This window comes from Oryzias latipes, chromosome 3 (assembly GCF_002234675.1).
Source record: "Oryzias latipes chromosome 3, ASM223467v1".
Taxonomy (NCBI): domain Eukaryota; kingdom Metazoa; phylum Chordata; class Actinopteri; order Beloniformes; family Adrianichthyidae; genus Oryzias; species Oryzias latipes.
Genome location: NC_019861.2, coordinates 18,312,367 through 18,339,661, shown reverse-complemented (window position 1 = coordinate 18,339,661; position 27,295 = coordinate 18,312,367). Strand labels below are relative to the sequence as shown.

Here is a 27,295-nt window from a genome sequence, read left to right as displayed (position 1 = left end):
AAGAGGTGTGGCGGCTTATGGGATGTCAAAAAAGTAATCTTAGCAAAATCTTATGGCCAGTAGCTTGAGAAAACTGTCAGTAGGGGTAGTATGAGCAGAGCAGCATGGAAAAATCTACAGGATGCCTAAAAAAATTTGATGTCTCTAAAACTGCTTTGATGACATTAAAAACATTTTTTTTACTGACTGAAAAAACAGGAATCTGCTTATTGCATTAGTTGGATTGTTTTCTTGCGCCTGCTTGTGGAAAGCAACGTCTTCGGAGAGTTGTAGTTTACCGACAAAGTATTGGTGTTGTAACAAATGGACTTAATGTTACTTCACACCTACGAAAAGAGGAGGATATAGCACAGGAGGTGAACGTGACATTATGCATGTCAAGTGCACAAAGCCCCGTGCTCGGCTGCGTAGCGGCAAATAGATTTATGGCACACATTCACCTAAGACAGTCAGCAGCAGAACGTATAGAAAGGTCCCTACTCATGCAAAGCGCATACATTCAAACAGATCTGTCTCTCGCTGCAGCTCCCCGGGGAGTCAATAAATCTATTTCAGGGTTTTGAAAAATGGGGTTTGCTTGCATCAGTGAAACATTTCATCTGTCCTGCACACACATGACCTCAACTACCAATTGACAGCACTCTCCCGTCGCTGTATAACACCTTCACTTCTGCCACCCTCTGCTCTTTGTCCTCATGTTTCTATCTTTGATTGTTTTGTCCTCACTCCAACCTGGCTAGTCTACTTTTTCCGGAAAATAAAGTGTTGTAAAAGGCAAAGGTAGCATTGTGTGTGCATGTTTTTGCTTCGTGTGGGCATCGGTGTGAAGTCTGAGTGGGTGTTTTAAAGCAAGAATACACATTCCACTTCTCACATATTGCCTATCCTAAGGCAAAAGAAAGAATAATAAATCTAACATAGTATAGAAAGGAAGCCCTGTGGTCTAAAACACAACTTTTCACATCAAGGCTACATGTTTTTCCATATAAAAGGCTACACAAAGAAAATAACTGACAAAACAAAATTTCCAAATCCCTTTGGAAAAGTAAAGACTGAATTGTAGTCACGTCCACTTAAAGTGGTGATTTCAGCGGTCATGATATTTGCAGAGTTAGCTTGTATTTATGTTAAAAAAGAAAGTCTTTCTGGCTTTAAATGCTTTAAGCTTGAACAGAGAACGTAAATGTCACTGGACTTCAACGTCTTAAAGAGTGTGTCCCTATTCTGTCACCAAATGTGTCAACTGAATGTCATCTTTTCGAATGACAAGAAGTACACTGGGGAGTTTGTTAAAAAAAAAAAAAAAAAAAAAAGACCCAGGCTTCGTAACAATTCATTCATGACAAGCTAGCAATTCATTCAAAGAACACTGACGTCCACAGAGGCTGCATTTCACACTTGCTGGACCTGAAACTGGGGCATGAGGAAAGCGGGAATTCAGGACAGAACTGATCTATCAGCCTCAGCTCAGTTTGTACTGTCAGGGTGGATTTCTGTGGACAGGGGAGTCTGATTCGACATCAGCGTCTCAGATGGAGAAGAAAACAATTCTATGTCCTATTTTACAATGACGCGCTTACATAAAGTTCTCTCTGAGTGTGAATCAGTTGTGCAAATTAAATCCCTTTTTTTTTCTTCTGACCTCCCAGGTGGTTTCGATCTGAATAGTTATCAAAATAACTTATTCTGCGCCCATCTGACCTCTAACCCCAGAGGTGGCAGCAGTCACCAGCCTCCAGCTTGCCACTCAACCATCACATCTCTGACAGCCTTTCATATCAGCGATGGATGGACAGTTTGGCAGCCTGATCAGACACCTCAGGTGCAGGAAATAGGTCCTCGGGGAGCTGCTGCAAACAAGTGATAGAAAGAACAAAAAAAAAGTATGGAACGGGTTTGCCAGAATTTGTACTCTTTGTTTGCCTTGAGCTCTGAAGCCAAGCTTTCCTGTTGTGACAGGTTGACACCATCATTTACTCATCAGTTCAAGGTCATTTCACTGATTGACAGATAAGGCTGAGAGCCAGAAGAGTGGGTGACAGTGGCTGTTTGGGTGCGATTTCAGCTGCTGGGGCTGTGTTTACTCGTCATTGTTTCTGAGCCGTTCCCCCTCAAAGGCCAGCAGGGCCATTCTGGATTCAGTGAGAGTTGAAGGGGGAAAATGGGAACAAAGAGGAAACATGAGGAAGAGGAGGGGAAGGGATTTGGGCAGGTGGGGAGGAGGGGGTTGGAGCTGTCGATGAGCTGTCTCCGCTTAAAGAGGAGGGGAGAGCTGAAGGATATGATTGATTGCAGACGGGTCAGAGTTCAAGGCCAAGGCCTGAACCCCAGCCAGCTAGGACACAGCAAACAAAAAAATACAGTTTTTTTTTTTTTTATCAGTGACAAAAAATAACCCTATTCATCATTTATTTACGTTTCCATGTAAAGCGTGGTCCTACCACATACTTCTACTGCTAACTTCTTAAGTTATCATGTTTTTTTGCTTTTTTTAAATTAGAAATAGTTTCGCTTTAGGGGTTTTTCACAATGACCTGCTTGGTCTGGACCTACCCTATGTAGAAAGTGTCCCTTATTTGGCAGCTGTAAAAGATCATCTGAACTCTGGAACAAACCAACTATCAAACTTTGGACAAAGTCTCAGTTTTCTTACAAATACATTTGGTGTGTTAAAATCTATTTTAATAAAAAACATTTAACCAATCAATGAGTACATGTGGACCAATAAAAGGAATTGAAAAAAAGCATAAAACATGGATGCTGTAAAACGTCCTATCAGTTAACACAATTTAGTTGGGGGGGGGGGGGGGGGGTTGCAGTGCTTCAAATGAGCAAGTGTTAGGAGTCTGTGATCTTTCCATGTGGTTTGGTCTTCTCAGCGCAAACCAAACCAAACCAAATGAAATCGTAAAATACTTAAACATTCTGTGCCCAATTAAAACAAGTCCATCGGATTTACCTATAGTGCACTCCATAGTTTTATTGAATCTTCTGATGAAAAAAAAAATAAAAAAGCATAGAATAAATGGAAATGACTAAAATATGACACATCGATATTTTAGTAACAACTGAGTTACTTCTACCCTAATATATCAATTGTTCATTTTCTTTGGTAAGTTTGATGTAGTATATTTCCTGTAGAAAGCACCAGTAGTTATTTGATTTTATAAAGTCTAACGTTATGAATTCAAACTGTCGGAATTATGTTGATGTTTTCACTATTTTTGAATTAACGTTGAAATTTCCTTTAAGACCACAACAAAGCATTAAAACATTAATAAAACGTCTTCTTTAGTTTATGTTTGCCCTCATTAGTGACTCTTCAATGCCTGACGTGAGACTACCATTCATATAATAATAGATGTCAGCTTTACAGACTCTAAACTGCATACAAGTCTTTACATTCATCATTAGCATAAACCATTGAGGCTTCAAATAGTATATTCCTGCAGCTAAAGATGAAAAGGCTTTCAGTGAAGTGTGTGGATGGGAAGTCAAGGTGTCATAAGACGAGAAAGAGAGTGCGCTCACCTTTACCATGAGCACTAATGACTGTTTACAGGTGAAGCCGGTCAGCTCCTCTGGGACATCACTGCTTTCTTTGCAGCGTTGTTATGTCCTTTCTGGGCGTTTGTGTATAAGGGCTGCATGTAAATGAGGAGTAATGGCTAAAACACCAGAATTTCTATATGTAAACAGGTATGTTTATATAATAAAAAATGTCATGCATCGTGGGGATGTTTGTGAATATGTGGACTGGTCCTTTTCTTTTTTCTTTTCAGTAAATCCTGTAAATGCTCATATTTGCATGTGAAAACAGTCTGAAAGGCATTACCTTCCCTTCCCTTGTGTTTGAAGGTTAAAGCCATGAGAGCACAGAGAAGACAGAAGCCTTTTGCTGTAGAGTATCTCTACAGAAACACTAAGTATCTGCATCCATGTATATGTTTTTTAAGGATCAGGAGTAAGCAAATTCTACAATCCATTTTAGATTTTTAATGGGGGTGTAACAAATAATTGACATAATTGATCAGCTAATTAACATTCTTGTGATCCAACCAGATCGATCTCTCTGAGACAATTTGTAAATCCAATTGACCCATTATATATTAAAATTGCTTCAAAATAAAAATAAATCGATTATATCTATATTAGAAAATACCATTTGGATTGAGGCATGGTCATTTTAATAAACCATTAAAATGACCAAATGCCATCACAGTGGACAACACACATGTGATAGAAGCAAAAACGGGACCAAGATGAACAACTATGGACTATGATTTGCTTCGTCAACCACAAATTATATGAACGGTTCAAATGAATCGCTACACCTCTACAATGTACATTTACAGGACCAGAATCTACTTCTGTTTGAGTGAAAAATAAAGGTTGTGAAAAAAATGGCAGTGTCTTGGTGAGGGCAGTCACATGATTGCGAAGATCTCTACATATAATTTGTTATTTTTGTTGTTGAAGGGGTTTTAGTGATTCTAGTGACTGTTACCTATAGAAATAGATGGAAAAATCTGCTTTTTTTTTCACTTGAAAAGTAGAAATTTTTTTCTAAATAGAAACACTAAACACGTTCTCATGTAATATCAGAGCATCCACCCGCTGTGCAGTTCAGCGACACCGTGCACTTCTTAAGGAGCACTTCAAGCAGCTCTGTTCTCAAATGCCTGATTACATTTTCCTGGTCAACCAGCTGAGTGTAGGAGCTCATTAGCTAATGGTAGATCTCAAGCTGAGCTCTGTCTCTGTAACCAATCACAATGCATAGTTTGTGATGCATGAGATACTTATCATAGCAGGTCATATGTAATGATAGCAAGTGTAATGCTCACTTTATCTTTCAGTTACTGTTCATTTATTTGTCCTGCAAGTTTATCATTTCTAGTTTGAAGGTTCTTTCTTTTTAATCCTTTTTTGTTTACTCTGACTTGTCAGTTATTTTTTTCCCTTTATTCTTTGTTAGTCTCTTATTCTGTCTGTCTGGCCAAACAAACTGGTAAAAGCTGGTGGGAGTGAGGAAATAAATGTAAGCGAGGCTTGAGTCTGCTCCTTTTAGCCACTGCAGTGGAGTGCAAGTATTGATTTTTGTTTGTGCCTGTCTGATTTTTATACACACACTTCAGACTTTTTTCATGTATCATAAAAAAGCTGTGATTACTGAAAGCCAAAAGCAGAACTTTCCAGTCCCCATTATCTATGACTATGTGTGGTTAAAAATATGTTTTACACACAGGTTTAGTCTACACAGAGAAAAGTTAAAGAATGAAATACACAAATATGTGGCCATGAGCAGTTTTTATTCTCATAGTAAACCTCATTTGCATCACCTCTGGTATTCCAGCATTGCACAAACATCATTATTGCTATTACTATGTAGAAAATTCTGGCTGTAACATGATTTTTATGGAGGAGCAGGTTGTGGCTGGCATCAGCCAGAGCCGCTCCCTTTCTCATTTCCAAATAGACCGTGATAAGAATGACTCCAGCATCGAGCCCAGAGCAAGTTTGCATTAAAGACATAAAAAAATGTGGCTTGGGTCAGAGCAGGCGTGTAATGCAGAAGCTGTGGTGTTACGAACCACGGCAACGCAGCAAAACTGAGCATTTCCTGAGGCCAGAGGGGAGGTCAGTGTGGATTTAGAATACTAATTTTACTTTGATCAGCTGGTTTCAGCTTTGTGAGGACAAAGTTTGTAATGTAATGTTAGTCAGAAATGTGTTTTTATACTGTTAACCCTAATACATTATACCAGTCAAACACAAATAGGTGACAAACGTGAATAAAAAAAACATTTTTTCTTCTTTCTGCTACATCTCATAAAGATTTACCCATTAATCAACTCACATTTGAATGGTTTTAAAAATAAACAGTCAAGATACAAGTAGGACCTCCTAAATAAATTTAACTAAATAACTAAGTAATACCGGGAAAAATAAAGAAGTCCTTAGATCTTTATAGTTTTAAGAATGACTATCAGTAGAATTTAAATTGTCTGAAGAGTTAAGGGCAGTAGTTCTGGTAGAATAAGCATGGCTTTTCCTTAAATGAGTTTTTTTTTCTTTATTAAAGTCTAATAAAATCTCTTCTTTTTTTTACTGAAAATTGTTTTACCTGTTGTTGTTCCTGAGTCTGACATGTCCTCCTGGCTCCAGGACCTGCCCATTCTTCAACCAGGTGAGCTGCGGCTCAGGCTCACCTTGAGCTTGGCAAGTGAAGATGGCGGTTGTGCCGACCGGTCGCGAAACTGACTGCGGAGGCTGAACGAACTTAGCGGGAGCTGAAAGAGCACAGACACAAAGAATGTAAAGCGCACATGTTTCTAACTCTGCCACAGACATAACTGGTAAAGAAATCCACTGTTAGGACCTTCAGCCTGATGCAGAGGGGTTTGAAACTGAATAAAAGTAAGTGTGACGAAAAGGCTGAAAAAGTGTGAGAACGTTGGGGAGAGGTAAACGTGTAAATACTGAATAAAATCTATAATGCAGGCCAGGATCAATTATTGTGAGAGTCAAGATCGATGCCCAAATCGGTAAATAAAAGAGACTGAGAGAAATGCTAGCACAAAGGTGGAAAAGGAAAGTAAAAGAGTGACAGATGCTGAGCAACAATTTCTCATGCCTGATGTCGTTTAAAATAAAAGATAAAAAGTGTGAGGTTTATCATAATTAGGACCAGTCAAGTCATAAGGAAAGCTTTCCAAGCCATTTAGTTATGTGTGTTTTTCTGCTTCCTCTGTTGTCTCCATCATCTGTTATCATCACGGCTGCTCTAGTTTTTCAGTTAAACATTTTAAACCCTTGGATTTCTTTGAGTAGCTTTAAGGCTCCAAAGTCATTCGGACAGACTTTTAGTGTGTCACTTTAAGACATTTCTGAATGAATGTAAAGGCTTTAGCTCAATGTTTACTCAAATACACTTTAATCGGATAAAAAAAACTTCCATTTTTGTTAAGGGTTCCTTTGTGAACACTGTTTAACATCAGTATTCATCTCTTCCTGATCTACTTTCTATGAAAATTTTAATGTTTTGCCAATTTCAACTCATCCTTCTAGTCTTTTCAGTTACAAATAATTTTCATACCCATTACTGAAAAATGTTAAAGTAAGTTTTGACCCACTAAACATAAAACCTGATTTCATTATTTTTACTTCACAGCTTCAAGACAACACACATATTTCAATGTTTTGCAACTTTTTTTTCTTTTTACAGCACTAAGAGATCCTGAGGGTTTGAGGAAAAACACTTTCAGTCCTGCAGCAAGAGCGCAAGCTACCTTCAGGGAGCACCTCCATCTGTCTGCTCCACAGCTTCACTGAGTTGTTTGGCATGTTTGAAGTCTTGTTCTTCTGTTTCATAGCGAGACTGTGAGCTGTGAGGAGAAATGATCTAAACATGCACCTCTCACTCTCAGCAGGTGATCCGTGCCTCTGAATCACAGCACAACTTTAATTAGTTTGCACTTTGTCAGATGACGTTGCAGTTTCAAAGACGGGATTTTTTTTTCAAAGCAAAGCAATCGGCTTCCAAGTGCGTCTGAGACAGTTTCCGGCTTGCCTGACAAGAAAATCTGCAAAAGCAGAAAGCTTTATTGCCTTGATTCTGTTCTAGTTTAATGTAAACTTTATTAGGGATTATAAAAAATGATAAACAGATGTTGGATTGAAGTCATGCCTGTTCCTGGGAAGCAAACAGAAAATCATGCTGAAGCAATACCTTGAAAAACCCAGTTTTTTAAATTCTTAATCATCCACCTACCTTTCTTCAGTTTCATGCAGGAACAAAACCCATTTCTAAATTTTAAATTTCCCTAAAAAAATGGATCAAGAACTCTGATCACTATTTTTAAGGAAAAAGTACATAATTGGTCAAAACTACTTTTTAACAATTGTTTCAGTGATTGACATTGATAAGCAAATCAATATCAACCATTTTGTGTTTAATATCCTCTAGGGAACCAGAATGATTGAACTACAAATCATAAAAAGTTTAGATTTTAAATTGAAAGTGATGCTATAAAGACATTTACACATGACTAACAGTGTAATCAGCTCTGCTTTTCTCTTTTCTTTCCTTTTTGTAAACTTTTATTTCCAGCTCAGAGTTGCTGAAGCTTTCAAAAGATTAGGAAATGCTCAAAAATTTGTGAAACTGCATATTGAATCAGTTATAGCTGATGCAATGCACGAATTATAAACCCCATCAAGAATTCTTTTTTTCAGGATGTTTATTGAACTCCAAACTCAAACTTTTTAAAGGGAAAAAGTCATTGACTTTGACAAAGTTGGACTTTCTTCACTTCAAGGTTATGTAGTAATGCTTGTTCAAGCTTGGAAAAGTTCTGCTGGGTTCTGCCCTCCAACCATGTTTTGATCCATTGTAAAAGTGATTGCAGGGGTCTTTTAATTGTGATGATGCTGTTTCTAGCAACGTGTAATTTTCTGTGACATGCAGTAGTTTCTGCGGAGCAGCAAATGTTCATCAGAAACTTGCCACTGAGGTGTGGGTGGGGCTGTTGTGAAAGTAAGTTTCCGCTGACATCCCATCAACCCTTCGTTTCCACTCTCTCCCGCTAGCTTCCAGCTGCTCACATCCCCAAACCAACACTAGAGGTATAACAGAAATAGGGTATCCTGTTGTAAAGTTTTGAGCCAGATACCAGGTTGAACAAGGAAAACATAGACGTACATGGATCCATTGGTCTGCAAGTGGATGCATTGGCATGGAGCAGGGAGACTTTGGCCCTTCACACTTTTCACGTCACAACTGAGAGCTTTTTATAATGGCATTTTTTCGTCTGCTCCTGATTCATCACGATTTGAATCAAGAAATACTCAGAAACGCAGTATTAATCTTAAAGTGTTTTACATATATCCTTCATCATAATAAAAGGCTACAAGAACATAATAAAAAACAACAAAAAACATGATTTTCACAGATCTTTAAAAACTAAAACATGTGAGCTGTGGCTCAAAAAGTGACCTATTTTAAAATGGTCAGCCCTTAAGCAGAATTCAGAGGGGGGCTGAGAATAATTAGCCCTTACGTGTGTAAGTGTCCAGGTCCTGTCCACCTGTTGTAATTTTCCATACCTGCTTTAAAGGTGTGACTCCTGCTTCAGCCTATATGTGTCTTTAGTTTAATAAAGCAGTTCAATTCCACCATAAATGCAATAAACTTCTTTTCTAAACTGAGTCTCACACTCGCAGAGGCATCATGCAGGTTTTCTCCAGCCCACATGTATGGACCACCTCCTCCAGAACTAGAAACTGATCACTCCTCTGTCACATGAAACAGCTCCAGCAACCATTTATTCTGAGCTAATCCTGTTTCTTTGTTTCCAGAAATCGATAACAAAAACCAAAGACATCGACTCATAATTAACAGCTGTTGCTTTTCATCTTGTGAGTTGTGAGGGAAAGGCTTGTCTTGGACCTGACAACGTGATGGAATATTGATCATCATCAATACTGATATGCACGGGGGCAACATGTGGTCTATCTGATCAATATGTTAGAAAGCAAAAGCTGGGTTATGTTTTTGCTTTTCATCCATTAATGCACAAAGCCTCCTACAATGCTCTTTTTTCCTTTCATAAAACTTTTCTATGGTTACACTAAATAGACCTGTTGAAAAGGAAAATGGAAAAAGTCTAAAAAAATTCACAAAGCAACATATTTTGAATTTAAATAATATAACTCAAGTATAAGTTAAAAGTAATCATTTAAACATTTACTGTGTAAAAAGTACAATGTAATAGTTTGAACAAATTTTTGAACTAAATCAATACAATTAATGATGATGAGATGCAACAAGAATAAAAGGTACAAGTAAGTAGACAAATACAGCCTATTTTAAATGAGTAAATATACACATTTCTTTCAAGTACAAGTAGAAAATGTTTATCATTAATATGAGCAATTATTATCATTAAAGTATGGTTAAATAAATCAATAAACCAATATTTTTAACTTATTTACAGTTGTATAACTTATGGGAGAACAATTATCACAGAAAAGTACTTTAGTTAATGTAACTGAGAGACTGAAATTGCCATTGCTTACCTCTGAAATTCAAATCACATTTTGATTATACATTTTTCCAAGATCTGTTTAATTTTATTTAAGATTATGTAATTTGATGAAAAATCTCATCCAATTGTAGTTCATGTAACCAATTTGTGTTTCAAGAGAGCCGATAACAGTTAATGTAATTTATTGTTCGTGTAATTAAGTAATCTGTTAATAATAATAATACTAATTACATTCCATGTGACCTATTTATACATTTGATTACAATCTGTGCAGTCTTTATAGTTTGAATATTCTGATCACCTATTAAAAAACGAGTTCATTTATGCTTTACTTTTGAATGTTTTCATTGTTTTAAAGTATTTCAGTGTTTGTTCTCATTTCTGTTTTATTTTGTGATCTTTAAAGTACTTTGGTCCTTTTAGTTGTAAAATTTAAAAAGTGTGGAATCGATTGGAGGGTTTTAATGAACAAAGGCCTAAAAAACCCAAACATTTCTGATATTTATATAGCTGTTGTGATTTTATATAACATACTTTTCCTAAACCAATAAACAAATATAACTTGTTGCTAACAAGAGGTAGAACTACGCATTTAGTGGGATTTAAAGGGGCTATAAAGAGAAAGGCGGTGCTTCAAAGATCGATTTGTTTTACTTCCTGGTAGGAAAATTAGCTGTGAAAATAACTAATATTCCATTAAAAAAAATCCTCCTTTAGTGTGCCAAAGGTAATATATTACCATATAAATGAATATAGTTTACTTTGAAAGGCTTAAGAAAAGCATGATATGGGTCCTTTAAAAAACAATGTCTGGCTCATACTAACAGAAACAATGGTGGAGATTATCTTATAAAAAATGAAAATTTAATTGGAGGAAAACATATAATTATGAATAAATAACAATAATTTAAAACAAAACCCAATTAGGAGTAAAAGCAAACAGTGATTGTTGTCACATCCCAACTCCAGCAATAAAAACTACCGAAATAAAACCGGATAAGTTCACAAAAACGGTCAAATTTGGAGAGACGACTAAAAGATTTAAAATATATATTCTTCTAAATGAAATTTAAATAACCTACTGATGCTGAGTGTATTTCTAGGTTTTTTTATGATGTCGTTTAATTGAGATCAATGGGGATGAAATAGCATGTATGCATTGCAACAAAGGGAACAGGGAAATAAGCAATAAACTGAGTGATCCTCAGAGCTGCAGGAATCATTTATTTCAGAATGTTTTTCCTATTTTGTTTTTATGACCAAAACATGACAAAAACAATCAATGAATTGGAATTACATTTCCCAATAATGATAGAGTAACTAGCAACTACAATTCTAAATTTACTACTCATTTTCAGTTGAATTGAGTTCATAATGATGATCTCTATTGCCACAGTCAGAATGTTTTTTTGTGCCAGCCTGATTTCAGTACTTTCTGCTTTTTTTTACCTATTTCTAATCTCCTCTAATCATCAGGTTACCCCATAGTCACAGTGCCTGCAAATGAAAAACAATCTTTTCTCTTATCACACAAGCAACATGCCATAAAATATGTAATCACATGCACCTCCACAAGTGTAATTTACAGCACATCATAGTGTGCCTCCATGTAATAGCCAACACTGGTGAAGAAAAATGTTAGTACCGGTATCTCTAAACTGCAATGTAGAAAACAAATGAAGGTTTTACTGAAGACTTTATAGATTTATGTAGTGGTGTGGATGTAATTTCTCTGACACTGAAACAACCTACTGCTCAAGAGAAAGTCATTACAATCCGAATTCTTCCCCTTCGACTTCTCCCTCTCCCTCAGTTGTAGGGACATGTGGAAGGATAGGGCTGTCTGAAATAGGTTTCTGAATGGGAAACCCTCACAGAGAAGGGGTCTGTATCCCTCTGCCACTAGGGTGCTCTGCGTTTCGCTGTACCACGGAGGAGAAACGCATTTCTTCATGTTGGTGTGCTCTGAAGCACAGAAGTTTACATATAAATATAAATAATGACTTGTTGTTTTAGCCGGACTTTTACAAGTTACAAACGCAATGTTGCTATGCATTTTCCAAGCACTGGCAGCTAGGCGCTAATGTGGATGACCGCCCACTATTGATGATCTCAGCGAATGAGAGTGAAGTCCAAATTAGAAGACGCTATTTTTCTATAAATCTCTGTTTGGAGGGCGAAATGTAGGGGTGGAGGAAGAATTTGGATTCGGCCGTAGAGCACAGTATAAGCAATTACTTCAGCACTGGTTTCACAAATAAAGAAATACTAAGTCTTTTAGTGAGTCAACATTGTTTTCTTATAATTAGGCCATTGAAAAGAATTTACAGGAAACTGGGCCCCTTCAGATGAAGATTCTTGACCCACAAGGAGTGGAGTTTTGGCAGCCGTTCCGTTTACGCAGTCAGCAGTAAAGTTGCAGAGGTCCAAATGCATTCCGTCACATTGATACCTATGATACCTAAGCCTTATGCCATCACCATAAACTGCTGCATTCATGGATTTAGTCAGCATGTAATGTGGATGGAGGCTTACACAACTAACTATATTTTGTGATGAAGCATGGCTTTTTCTGACAATTCTTGTCAATTCATTTGTTAATTTATATATTTTTTTTTACGGTGGCCCTAATATTCCATCATACCAGGCAGGTAAAACAAAATTAAAAAATGTTTTTTTTAGTTCAATATATTCCACAGCATTAAAACTACACACTCATGAAAGAAGTATTACAAATTATTATCCATTGTAATTACAGTAATCCGACAGCAGGTTTCCATTTTTCTGGGGTTTATTTGACCAAATCTCAGTTTGTTTTGTTGTTTCTGTTTTAACTCAGAACTCACCTTGGACAACCAGACGTCCTTGAGCTGTCCTTCGGACGCGGGTCCCGGGTTTGTTAGCAGCGCACACGTAGACTCCTGAGTGCTGTACACCGACATCAGAGATCATCAGGTTCCCCGTGCCAAGCACTTGAATTCCCTCCACCCCGATGGGCCGGCCGTCTAATCACAAGGGGAAAAAAACCAGGGCAGTTGTCAAGGATGGGAAAGAATTTATATAGGGCAAGAAAGAAAAAGGGCTAGGGGCACACATGTGGAGCACACACTGCAGTTAGACATGGTTTAACAGGTGTGTGTTTGCGCTGTAGTAAAGATTTAAGTGGGTTTAAATCTTTTAGGACTGACAAAATGCAGCCACTTTTTGACTGAGGCAGGGTTGTTTCCTCCTTCAAGGATACGACGCACAGAATTAAAATGTGATGAAGACGGCTGCTGCAGCAGCCTCAAGGAGGAAGTAGAAGAAGTAGATTTGAATGTAACAGCAGCTCCTCCTTGGTGCGTGATCACTCAAGTAAGACAAAGTGCTTTCTTTCATTTTTCTCTAAAATCTTTGGAGTAAATTTTACTTTTAAAAGCTTTACTGCTTTTTTTTTTGGCTGCCACCCTGGGGACCAGAGACTTTAACAGCAACTTCTGATCTTCTGTCTCCTTCCACAACCCACAGCTGCCTTCACTCTGCCAGTGCTGTAATTACATGATAAGCTCACACTTTTTGGCGCTCGCTATCTGCAGTGTCAAACCCCACAATGGCTTCAATCTGCTTGTGATATTAGCTGTGGGTCCAAGGGGACATTCTAATCCCACCTATGATTACCATCTGCAGCCTGTAAGCCTGAATGGGTCAGATTTGATGTGTGAAAAAGGCCAAGCAGGGGGGCAGAAAGATGGGCACCGGGTTGGACACATGCAGGGGAATGGCCACCTGTTAGAAATGCAAACTGACAGTGTCATTTCAACTTAGTCGTGATCTATATCCCTGTTTTTCGAGCCACCGAGACATTTGCACCAAATAAATGAAACTAAAAATAAAAAGATAAAATGAGTATTTCCCTTCTACCCGCTCCTCTTTAAAACATATTTCATTTTAGTTATCGTCCTGCCTCAACAGACAATGTGAAAGATTGGCCCTGCATAAATTTGACATTTGAAAATCTGTCCCAACTGATTTTGTCAGAGAAGAAATAGAATAAAGTGGATGACAGAATTAAATCTAGGTGCAAGATCAAGCATAAATCTGCCATCCACAGAGGTCTTAGTGATGAACAGTAACTGGGAGTAAAGGCTGCAGCTCAGTGGATTAACCAGCCATTAGCCATTTTGTCGGCTGTGAGTTAAATCCCCAGGTGTGACAGTCTTTTTTTAATTGGCCGAGAAACTTCACCCAATGTTGCCCTCAACCGTAAGACACCTTTAAAGTGCCACTCCAATGAAAATCATGTTTTGGGTGTTTTTACATGTTCTTGTTCTTGCTGCATTTTTCTTCTGACGATGGAAAACATATATATATAGAAAATTAAGCACAAAATTGCTTTTCTGAGTATTGAAAGTAGTTTGACAAAGCTTGTACTTGTGGCGTAGAAAATATGCTGGGCGGGCCACAAGCGCCCTGCTTCGCTCCATTCTGATGCATCCACTTGTAGACGAATGGATCTGTGTACGTCTTTGTCTTCCTTGTCGGAGCTATCCAAACTGTACTGAATAGCTGCGAAATTGCTTGCCATGTTTGTTGCATAGCTGATGTTAGGTTGGGGGTTTGAGGGGGTGTAACCAAGCGGAAGGGAGTGTAAACAGATCAGTTATGGGAGACAAGGAGAGCGTGTGGCCACAACTCAGAGGTGAACTTCTGATTAACTCCTGCCGCTCTGCAGAAGCTATGTACGACACAGCCCCCCCCCCCCCCCCCCCCCCCCCCCCATTTTGTCCAAAAACAGCATAATCATAACTAAAAGACCAGTGGGAACACTTTTGAAATAGATGAATGGGGTGGTATTTTAAGTTTTTGTGTTAAATGTGATGTAAATGTAACAATGGTTCTCAGTCTAATGACCTAAGCTACAAACTGATATTAATATGTGAAGAGCATGTTCTGTGAATAATTGTTATTTTAATAGCACAAGTTGGAATGCATGTTTCTGAGCTTATTTCGAATAATACAGTACTTTTAGTCAAGGACATGAATATGAAATATATTTGTTTGTCGTTTCCTTTTTATTTATTTTTTTCAGAAACTCTCAGGTCGGCAAAAAAAACCACTTGTAACTTGACCTGGAAATGACCTTCACTGGAGTTATTTGCTAATTATTTTGCATTTAGTAGATATTTATCTTATTAACCCCTTTTCATAACAAGATTTCCACTAGAGTTTGACTAAAAGTTTACAGAGTTCAACAATACATACTGTAGAGATGATTTCATAAATTCAACTCAGATATAGTCAATAAGGTCAATAAAAAAATACAGTGTTTATATGCCAAAATATTCAGACCTAAATATAAAATCTCACTATATTATTACATTTACTCAGAATAGGACTGTATAACCAAGATAGCCATACAAGTAGGTTGTCACGTATCATTCAGGACGTCGGCTAATTTCATGTAAACTCCAGTGTGATTTACTGAGCAGCTGCTGGACTGGATTGTTTAGGCTTTTGCTGGTTCTAAAGTGGTTGGAGATCATTTATGCTGATCACAAATAGCACACAAATGACACAAACTTGGTTACCATAAAGCACATCTTAGACAGTCACTCAGTAGGAGCAGCAGAAAAGCTGGAATCTGTAAAAACACATGTTCTCCACTTTAACCTGTCAAATTGTTTTTTCTGCTGTTGTTGGGAAGATGGGTTTCATTGCCATTTCTTAAATTATCATACATTTTATCTATTGAGAATTCAATAGCTTCTCGTCTGAAAGGAATTTTTTTCTTTCTTTTTGCACCGTTTTTTCTTTCTTTATTTCTTTTCAACATTGTTCAGCCAGCCACTAATTAATTTAACGTTAGAAAAAAGACTGAGCTCAAACTAGCAGGCGGTGGTATTCTTCAAAGAATAACAACAAACTCTGGCATTAGGCAGTGACTGATGTGAAACTATCAGATTCATTATGCAGCTTATCCCAGCCTGCCTGCTGTAATCTAATACATACAAATCCAACTGTGTTTGCATTTCATTGTGGCAGCGTTGTGCAGTGCAATACCCTCAATCTGATTATGCCTAACTGCTTGGGAGGGAGAGCAATTTACATTTGGAACAGCAAATCAAGTTGGATAATAGGTAAAGAAAACAGATACGAGATGGAAAAAATTTTCATGACAGACTTTGAGTGATAGTTTAGAAAGAAATGTACATGGAAGGAGGAGAAACTAATCTTATCTGTCTCAGCATCTCACAGCAAATTACTCAGAGGCTTTCCAGCGCTGAGAAGATGCTCGCTGTCACAAGAAGGTTGAAGCGGGTGTTCATCGGCACAGAGTTAAACATAATATTTAGCCCAAAAGTTGAATGTCTTTCCCTTTTGCATGCACAACAGATTTACTGTACATAATGTCAGGTGCACACACCTCTTTTACACACAGGATGATAACATCTGCACTGTGAGGAACTGATGAGAACGCTACTTTAAGATTTCAAAGGGAAACGTGGGCAATGTCACAAACAAGCGAAAGGGGAAAAAAATAATCGACTGCAGCTTTGAGGCTATTGTTCTCACCTAGTCTGCTCCAGGACACAATAGGTCGAGGATATCCTGTAGCAACACACTCCAAGATAGCAGTCTGGTGAACGGTGAGGGTTAGGTTTTCTGGGCCGACCAGAATCGTGGGCTCTTTGTAAACAGATGACAGGGAGCCTGCGGGGAAAAGAGAAAGATGCACTTCAGATGGAAAGGTGCTGATTCTCTACAATCCTGCGACAGAAACTACAAAATATTGAATGTATCTAGAAAAATGTCGACAAAGGTAGATGCAATGGAGTGCTAAAGTTTCACACACAGGCTGTATGCGAAACTAAAATGCATTGAACCTGAAACGGTTAGGAGAGCCTCAGCGCTGTGCTTCACTCCTGCACTGTTGTGAGCCACGCAGCAATACTTTCCACCGTCTTCTTCACGCAGTCCTGTGATCTGCAGAACACCTGTCGGCAGAAGAGTGTACCTATAGGAGAGAAAAATGCAACGATCCATTATCTAAGAAGTGTTGTCACTTAAAAAAGAACATTTAACCATGCTGTAGTTTTCCCCCACCTGTCGTTTTCAGTGTCAACCGGATGGCTGTCTTTCTCCCAGCTGATGACAGGCTCTGGCAGACCACGAATCTGACACTGGAATCGAGCGACGCCCGACTCCTCAGCATGCACCGACTCTGGCTGGACATGGAAGTCTGCCATAGCTGCGAAAGCAAGAGAAGGTATGGAACTTTAGAAACATCTCAGCCCACAAACAAATGAGGCACAAAGTGGTTTGGTCATAACCATTACATTTAAAACTGAACGTAATATAACTATTGCATTAAAAATATTAATGTTTGTAAAATCATCAGTGATGATGTTGTGGTACCCTAAAAGCCTAAAAGTAAAGAATTTGACACTTCTATTCCTTTTTTAGCACACAGAGCTTCAATTTTTTTTTAAATCATTATAAAAATTTCATTCTGTGCAAGAACAATGTGACAGATGTGTTTCAGCTAAACATTCGATTTTCTTGCAGATGTGGTTCTAGGTTTTTTTTACTTCTAATTGCATGGTTACATTGCAAGTACACAAGTCTACAATATCAGTATCAATATATCTCCAGCTGTTTTTCACAGTCGTTTTTCACACCTAAAGAACAAAAGCCTAATTAGAAGTGGAGTCAAAAACAAATTCATTAGGGAGAGCAGCCCTCTTCTTCCTCACCTACTCAACCTTCTTTACAAGGGTGTCCTTTAAATGTCAACTGTAATTAACTCCAGTTGAGGAAGAATTGTCTGAACATTATAACTATAGCTTAAGATAGGAGTGAGAGGCCTTTATTATTTGATGACCTCTTGTTCCGGCATGCAGCCTGTTTTAGGTCATTAGTATCAGGAAAAGCATTAGCAGCAAATTTTATCCTTCCATGAAACCACTTTCTTTTTTTTGTCTTTCAACAAATTCAATGTTGCTTTAAACCAGTTGCATCTTTAGCATGCTTGCTTGTTTTGCATAAAACTTTTGCTTTCAGAGAGTTGTATGTACGATTTGAACTAGAGCCCTTTCAAATACCCCGGGCTTAGGCCTGATTGCAGCAAATGTCCTGCCCACACATATAACCAAGAGGGCAAGAGGACCAGAGGGCAGGCAGAAGGAGCAAACGCTCTGTGAGACTGCAGGCTGTAGACGAGTGATCCCTAACAGCAGCTCAGTGTCGTGCTGGAGGACAGCAGGGGCATGGAGCTGCTCAGGCAGCTCATTGAGCAGTCTGTGACCCTGATAAAAACTTTAACCAAACTCCTCTAAGTAGTTTTAAGTTGCAATAAGCCATCCACATGGTTAAATATTTTTTAAACATACTATGTCTTCTGGTTTTTGCTGTTTGCATAATTTTAGAGTGTTATTCCTTCAAACTTCCATAAAAGTCAAATTTCTTTTTTTAATGCAGCAACTCTCACAGTTTCCCAGCAGCAAACACTAGACAACACAGGCAAATTAAACATAACACCCACCAAACAGATGTGAACCCATTTGATCACATTATGCTGCTTTATAGGCACTCAAACATGAAGAATCTGTGCAAGTGGAGCAAAAGTCAACACAATGGATGTTTGTCCAAATACAAATTATAATAATCAAATTATATATATGCAAATTTGCAACAGAAAAATAAAAAAACAAACTAAAATTATTAGAATATATCGTTCGAATGAAGCTATAGGAACAAGTGTCTTCCACTTAAAACATGACTTTCAAAAACCTTTTAGAACTCAACAGCCAAAGATGTTATTTTTCACCTGTTCAATGTCACTGTAGCTACTTCTCGTCAAACAAAACCACCTACCTTTTCAGTACCGTTTCAAGAAGCATTTCAACCACAACTTGTGTTCTATTGATTTTCTCACCGAATATTTGCTTTTTTGCTGTCAGCCGTCATTGTTAGAAAATGGTTTCTCAAGCTTCTTTTTTAAAAATACATTACTCTTTGAACAAATATGTTCCTGTTTCAAGGCCGGTAAAAGTACTACAATGCAGTCCCTGGGCACTGGCACTACTCAAACCCTAGCCATTTCGGAAATATCCTGGAAATATTGTTATTTTTCGCAGGTTTGAAATATTAAATTAGAGAAATGGTACAGATATCCAGTCAACAGAATGTGCTTCCATCCGCCTCACAGGGCAAATAGACCTAATATAAACAAAAGATAATATTTAAGTCCCAAATTTCATTTTTTTTTTCTTTATATGTATAAAACTCGTCTCCTCTCAGACCACTTTCTATGTTTGGCTTTACACTGTGACCACATACGAGGCAATACACAGCCATTTCCTGTTTGTTAAAAAGTGGTTGTGAGGGGCCGAGAGTGTGCTGAAATCTGGCAGGAAGGGCCCTTGACCAAGCAACAGCATGTGACGAGTTGGAAACGTTGACCTGTTCCAGAGAGCACCTGATACTTCACCAAGAGAGGCAGTACTTTGGAGCAAGCTGCAGCAATGCAGCAAAGTTTGCAATTATTCTGTTTTGGAGCTTAATCAAAAGAGCCACATTCTCCAGCACGGCTTGACCTTAGAACTCTGGATGGATGCATATAGAGATCTAATAGTAGATTTCAATTCAATTCTATTTAAATAGCACCCAATTATAAGAAAGGTCAAGTCTGGGTAATTCACACAGCAGTGGTCATAACCTTACAAAATTACAGAGTGAAACACAACAAATCCCCTTTGGCAACACGTGGCAATAAAATGAAGTAAAACTGAGCAAGACTCTGGGTAGGCAGGTGTCTGTTTTGAGCAGGAGAGGTGGAAAAAAAAGACTGAGACAAAGATAATAAGGCCTAAGAGTATTTCTATGTGCTTTTTTTAATTTTCAAAGTTCATTCTGCTACATTTACCTTGTGGAAGATCCTGAAGTGTTTGAAAATGCAAACTGTCTGATTGAAAGGTTTAGATCTCACATCATTTTGTTGGCAGTCCTTGTTGGTATTAGACAGCTTTGGAACTAATTTATTGGCCACTGTAAAAGTATAGAAACTTCTTATCACATGCAAACGCTGACAGTAAAATGGAGTAAATAACCTGCATAAAAGATACTAACATTGAATTATCGCAGAAAGCCAGCTTGACATTAAATCAGACAATTATGGGCAAAAAAGAAAAACAAAAGGAAAACAACAACAAAAAGATGAGACTGACAGATGGGATCTAAGAAGCAAACTCATTTTTGTGTTGACAACATTTTAATTAACTTTAACCTTGTTTAATGTTTGATAGAAAACATGAGAGACTTAATTCACAAGCAAATCAGTCTTTATTCATTCTAATGTAAAACAAAGACACTTCTCAAAACAGTTGCAGTTCAATTGAATTTTGAATCTCAACTTTATTGCTTGGTCCTATTTAGAATTATCGGCTCCACAATATCCTTGCTGGCGTGAAACTTGGTGCAATCATAGTCAACCAATTAATTATTTTGTGTTGATGTAAATAAATATTATATTATGAATATGTAAAAATGAATGGATTAATAAGGGATATGGATTAATAAGATTTTCTTCTACCCACTCCTTTTTTGAGAACCTTAACACTTTGTGTTAATCATGGTAAAATGGTGTATACCGGTACTTGTAGAGTGCTTTACTACTACCTTCCTTTACAGTCACAGTACAGCACATTCACACACTGATGGCGCTGCCAAACACAGGCCCCAACCTTCCACCAGGGCCAAGGTGGGGTTCAGTGTCTTGCCCAAGGATACTTTGACATGTGGGAGGGCAATGCAGGAATTGAACCTGCAATCTTCCAATCAGAGTTCAACCACCCTAACGCTGCACCACGGCCACCCACCATGTTTACTTAACTATATTGTGCTTAAAAATAAAAGAAATTAATCAATCAAAACTAATTTTCAGTTGACCAGTAAGCTAAAATGAAAGCCATGAAAGTCCACTCATAAGAAAGATGATAGCATTAGTAGACTCTTGTCCAAATCTTCTACAATCATTGATTGAGAAGCATGCTGTGATGCTGAAACCGAGCACCCAAATGTATTTAAAAAAAAACGAAAATAAATAAAAACTGAAGATGCTCCTAAAGTGAAAGCAACAGCCACACAAAAACAAAATGTTCTTTAAGCTGAAGTCCCCAACATATGAAGCCATAAACTCCCAACAAGACCTTAAAAGTTTTTCCATTACCAATAACAAAAAATGCACCAGAAATTACTTTAAAATTGTGTGAGTAGGGATGGGAGATATATCATTCCAGTATCGGTATCTGTAAATGAGCATAATTTGAGTTTATCTGTTTCGGTCCAATATTTAAAACTTCTACCGATATTTTTCTGATTGTTTTCAGAAACACTTTATTTTTTAAATGTATACTTGTTCCTAATAGATTTGGAAGGTCAAAATTAACATTTACCTGTTTTCAGGTAAATGTTAATTTTGATAGATATACAATAAATCTCTGGCAACGGGAAGCATATGGTTTCCAGCTATGTCCAATATAAAATAAATGGTCTGAATGCTTTCAGATATATTTCTATGAAAGTTTTAAAGTGATAAAATACTTGTTACTATGAGATCATATGCTGTATGTTAAAAATGTGACAATGTGATTGTCCAGTAAAAGAAAAGTTATGCATTTCTACTAAAGAAACAGAAAGGAAATCTAAAATTTGAGTTAACGTTGGCTATTGACTACAGTTGCAGGGGAAATATCGGTTATTGGAATTGGCCGGAAAAAAATTACATCAGCCCATCCTTAAATTCAAGAACCAACAACTACCGGTACCTCCTTTTAGCAAAAGACAACAAAAAGAGTTAGTTAGAAATGACTAGTTTGACAAATTAACAGGGAAAAAATCTGAAACTTGTCCCCAGTCTACAAACTTCATCTGGAGGTAAATTGTGGTTATTACTGGTTTTGAAAAATGATGTCATAGGATAATGACACATGGATGTGTGTGCAAACACGCAGATGTTCATATTGGATCCTCCATGGGTACCAAGAACATTGGAGCACTCGAATGCACCAAAACAAAAGGGGTCCAGTACATGAAGAAGCTGTCCTGTGCAACTATGCCAAGTAGTCATGGTGTCCACTGATTTGGCTTTGTGTATCTCTGGTGACACCACCCCCAAAGAGGCCCCAACCTTGGCCTTCATGCATAAAACATGGTTTCTCTGAGAGGCCCACCACGCCCCTTGCAAATTTACAAAAAAATACGCAAATTTCACGATGATAATCAAGAAAAACTGCACAGATGAACCCATCAGTTTCATTAAACGTAAAGGGAAAACAGCCTTTGGTGATCCACACTGCAAGTTGTGGAGTCACAGTTGACAACGCCTTCCTCAACAACGTGCTGATATAAACAGATGGAAAAAGCGGCTTCAATAGAAACACAATCATATCAACCCCGCACCCCCCCATCCCATCCCCTCGCTTTAAGTAAAGACAAACAAGCGTGAGGGAACAAAGGGCTTTCAATTACTTCAATCCATGGCCCCCACAGACCTGTTCAGCCATTGTTTTTTAGTCTTCCTTTGCAGAATGTTGACAGACCTTCACACATGATTAAAGACTGTCCGCAACCAGCATGACGCCCCTGGCCCAAATGAGGCAGGTCTAATTGCTGCAGTAAGAGAGAGAATGGATGGGTTGCATACTAAAAAGAATTCCATACACAAGTGCGCGGGGAGGAGATTGCTTCGCCAACATATGTTAGACAGTTTCTCTGTGACACCAACAAAAGAAGAATGATTATGGGAATTATATGAAGGAGGGTCACAGACAGGAAATGTGGAGTAGCTGCGCTGTAAATCAGATTTTGTCAAAAGTGAGAGGCACTGTCCCGCTGTGTGCCTCACAATAAAGCATCAAGTGGTTCCAAAAGGAGTCAAAATCAGGCAGAAATTAGCATAAAAATCAGCCTGAATGGGCCAACTTTCACCTGCTTAGCCTAGAGCAGCACAAAGACACAAGGAATGAGAGATAGGCAAGTGCAGATGTGGAATTGTCGATTATCGGATTTAGAGACCAGTAACAAGCAGTTAGTATTGATGAATTCAACACTACAGGTCATGTACAGCACAACTAAACTTCAGGATTTGCAGGCTTTTCCCAATAAATCACTCACATTTATAGCCTCTGAGAACAGAAGTACTTTCAAGAGAGAATACTGAAATTACTTAGGAGTGAAATTTTGCCAAATGGTGTGAAAAGAATGATCCATTCCTTTTGTACTAAAATAGATAAGCCTGAGAATATAATTTTCTCACACAATGCCCACTTCATGGACCAAATCATGCCGTCACATTGCGTATTTTATAGACCTGAGGATGTGTTTTTTCCCTTTGCTGGAGACAGTGCATTAATAAAGGTAATGATGCAAATGGGGAGACAACCGCACTGCAGCGCCAATCAAGCTTTCAGCTCCAGCGCGAAGCACCAGTGAACCTGGTGATGAAATATCACTGCCCCCTCTTCAACCCTTCATCTCCAACCAACCCTGAACCCCCCTCATGCATTTGCACAGCTCTCCACTGCAGCCTTCACCCAACTCCCAGAAGTTCCCTCACACCTGTGACATCATTAGGCACATGTTGTTCAAGCAGGAGCGATGAGTGTCGCATCCCACCCCGCCCCCACCTTGGCGGGCCAGTAAAAGCAAGATGAGGCCCATAAATAATGGGGAAGGTGTACGGTGCAATTCCAGCGTGAGAGCTCACACTTCAACTACCTTTAAATAGGCATCCTTGGAAATAGCGGGCTCTGTGTTGGGACCCTCAAGATGGCATTTTAATGCAGATGTGATATTTTACTGGCTTACCCCTCCCTTTCCTACCCCCTTCTATAACCATACGCCCATGCTTAGGCAGCGCTGTGATCCATCTGCTGGTTTGTGGTGTGTGATGCTTATCATCCACGAAAGGATAGGTTACACATGGTGGGGAGCGGAGGGATGTTTTCCCTGACACACACTCATTCCCCTCTTTTAATGCTTTGTCACCGCAACACCTTCGTGTGTCAGAGCCCGCATGAGCGGGCACATCAATTTACCAGAACATCTGCTACGAGAAGCTAAGTGACAGATGTTCAGATGTATATGAGGCTCAGGAGCCAAACCAACCGATCGTTTATTTTAAAGGCACCCCGGCCAATATTTCTGTAATAAAATATATAAAGCAGAACCTTACAGTTATCTCTAGGAGTCCAGCTTGAATGTTTTTTGCTTTGCATTGCTTTATGACGGGGAACCTCTCATGGCGGCAGTAAAAGAAATGTTGTGGGGCAAATGTATTTTAACATTCATACTAATTTTGACTTTATTGCTTGTATTTAGGAAGGAAATATTTTATTCCAACAGAAGATTATACTCCTACTGCCCAGCTGTCATAAGCTACAGTATAAAAAGTGATACAAATAAAAAAAGATTTTCTTTTTTTTACTCTCTACAAAGAAAATAATCTCAATTTCTCAGATAAAAAAACACATTTTCTAAAATGCTCTTGATGTTAACATACTAAAGTTTCTCCTTTTGATTACTAAAGAAAAATACAAATGATTTACTGTTAACACAAACTGGTTTGCAATAATTTCTGGTTTGCCTGTTTGTTGATTGCAGAATTGATGAATAAAACCGAGTTTGTGCGCGAGGATGTTAAATATATGAAGACTGATGGGTGCTATTAAGAGTCCCAGCAGGAGACAGAGTGAGCAGCAGACCTTTATAGAGATGAACAACACACTAGTTATGATGCAATCCAAGATGCCCTTTCAAATGATTGGGCAGGTGAACACCCTGAAAGTAATTTCATATTTCGGTAAATGTTGGACTAAATACACAGTCTAATGCAAGTTTTTAAAAAATATATTCATCAAGCAAAACAATAAAGTTGTATTTATGCAACCTTGGTTTTAAATGTGCAGTGAAATATTACTGAAAGCTCTGCTTCTACTGTTTTAACTGTGGCATTCTTTAAAATTTGATCTGTTTTCTTTTAGTGTTACTATTATTCTAATTTTTTATATTAGCATTTATTGATTACTATATTAAAACTTTTAATTTTACATATTTCTAAAATATTTAGATAATTCTAAAATTATGCTCAAACTGCAATTTCAAATATAAAAATATATAATATATATATAAAATATATAATATATATATAAAAAAAAGCATATATGTGACATAGAAAGTACATTGGACAGGCCATAGCCTCCCTGCTCCCAGCTTCAATAACGGCAAGGGGGGCGGGGTTGCTCCATGCCAACGTCGTGCCTGCATCTCAAAGGTGAATTTCTAATGAACTACTGCCGCTCTGTAGAAAACGTTGTCCTAGATTACGATAAAGATTTTTTTATTTTTGCTAAAACAGCATACTCATAATTAAAAGACCACTGGAAACACTTTTAAAATAGATCAACGATGATCAAAATGGGGCTTTAAACAATCAAAGAATAAAATCTAGATCACAAAGAGAGTTGTTAATTTTTTTTTATTTTGAAATGTGTCAAGACCGTCTTATAGGATTAATTAAACTTGTAGGAAAATGCTTTGTTGTGAGGTATGTGAGGTACCCCCAGGGGTACTAGTACACCTATTTGAGATAAAATAGCTTTAAAGTAATATACACATTTTTATATTATAATAAACGTGTGTTTATGATGCTATTTATTACATTTTCAACTTGATTCTGTTTTGTTCATGGTGTTCACACTTTATCAATGCACTATGGTCTGTGCTTTAGTGAGTTTCTCTTGTCATTTTGTTCTGACAAACAGTAGATAATACTATGACTGCCGATGTTCATGAACGCATGAACCTTCATAAATAAACTTGATAACTGCTGTCAGCAGAACAGAATCATCAATTTGTCTTTGATTCCATTAAGTAGATATAACATACTGCACAAAAATATCACAGCATAGGCTCACTTCCTATTATCTGGTATCTTAATTTTGTTTCTCTTTTGCCCCCCCTGACTTACCCTATCAACAAAGCAGCAGCTTTCACTGCCCTGCGCCTCCACCTTACTACTTTAAATTTAAACAGCACCCCCCATCGCCCACCCTCCCGCTCCACCCAGTGGCCCCAAATCTCCACACTTAGCTCCCAACACCTACTTCAGCATACAGCTTCTAATTAAAGAGGGAGTCATTGAAACTGAACAGATGCTAAAAATTAAGGGATTATTCAAATTATTCCAAGTCACGGCTTTGTTAGATTAGAGACATGCATAAAAGAAAACGAGTGTGGGAGCCGTGGGATGGAGGATGGGAGGTATCAGGGAAAGGAGGGCTGAAATAACATACAAACCCGTGACATGAAAAGCTGAATGGATTTCAAATTAGCTTCAAGTGTTTCTTCTTGTTGGTGTCAATACTGTTGATGTTGTGCCTTGGAAAAAGAAAAGGAAAGAAATATAAAAAGTGTTTGAAACTTTGAAATCGCATGTACCCCTAAGCAATTACTACAGGATTAGATGTTTAAAAGAGAAAGAAAGAAAAAAAAATAGCAGACCCTTTGTATCACTTAAACACAAAGTGGACGTAAAACACATTAAACAACTTTAGACTTTCTCTCTATTCAATCAGAGAAATGGCTTAAATGGACTCATAAATAGTATCTACTCTCCTAATGTAGAGACTTTTAGTCGTGTAATCTTGTTTACTAATGCATATCTCACTATTCTCAACATACAGATACTTGGAGCCACTATTCACCCTCCAGGTCATCACCAGAGTCCTGATCTAACAAAGTTTATGCCTCCACCACTTCGTAATTAGCCGGGATGATGATCAGCCGCCTGTGTTGCCTGTGCAGCTGCTCCTGCACCAGCATTGACGTCCTTGTTCTCCAGGGTAACAGAGTAACACTAAGCTACTTAGACATTAAAACAGTGCCTCATATGGATATCTTCATCTTCCACTATAACATCCATAACATTTTAAGAGGATAACATAGTGACTAGGAAGCTGCCATGTCACTCAAAGTTAAAGTACGTTTTTTCTTATGAAATGAGACTATCAATATAAAAGATCTAAATAAAAGGTCTCAAAAAGCTTAAGTGAAGGTACTTTGTAATTTTAGCTGACTTTGTGTTGTTGATTTTCCCTTTTTCTGTCTTTGTTCCTATTTGTTACAATTTGTGTAAAGAGAAACATTAATTAAAAAAAAACTGAGCTTTAAGACCCACTCAATCATTTTTTTGATCTATTTAAAAAGTG

The 27,295-nt window shown here is 37.9% G+C and overlaps 1 protein-coding gene and 1 long non-coding RNA gene across 2 annotated transcripts in view; one reads left to right on the top strand and one right to left on the bottom strand.

Moving 5' to 3' along the window:
* Positions 1–27,295, bottom strand: part of igdcc3 (immunoglobulin superfamily DCC subclass member 3) — a 63,971-nt gene that overhangs the window by 11,516 nt on the left and 25,160 nt on the right. The window contains exons 3-7 of the mRNA XM_004067122.4: positions 17,133–17,277; positions 16,913–17,043; positions 16,602–16,739; positions 12,896–13,054; positions 6,128–6,293 (exon numbers count right to left, since the gene is read on the bottom strand). Coding sequence (XP_004067170.1) covers positions 6,128–6,293; positions 12,896–13,054; positions 16,602–16,739; positions 16,913–17,043; positions 17,133–17,277 — 739 coding nt within the window. The remainder of the gene's footprint in view (positions 1–6,127; positions 6,294–12,895; positions 13,055–16,601; positions 16,740–16,912; positions 17,044–17,132; positions 17,278–27,295) is intronic.
* Positions 13,068–27,205, top strand: LOC110017497. Its single transcript, XR_002292913.1, has 3 exons — positions 13,068–13,403; positions 17,146–17,295; positions 26,771–27,205. It is a non-coding gene; the product is annotated as an uncharacterized LOC110017497 (long non-coding RNA).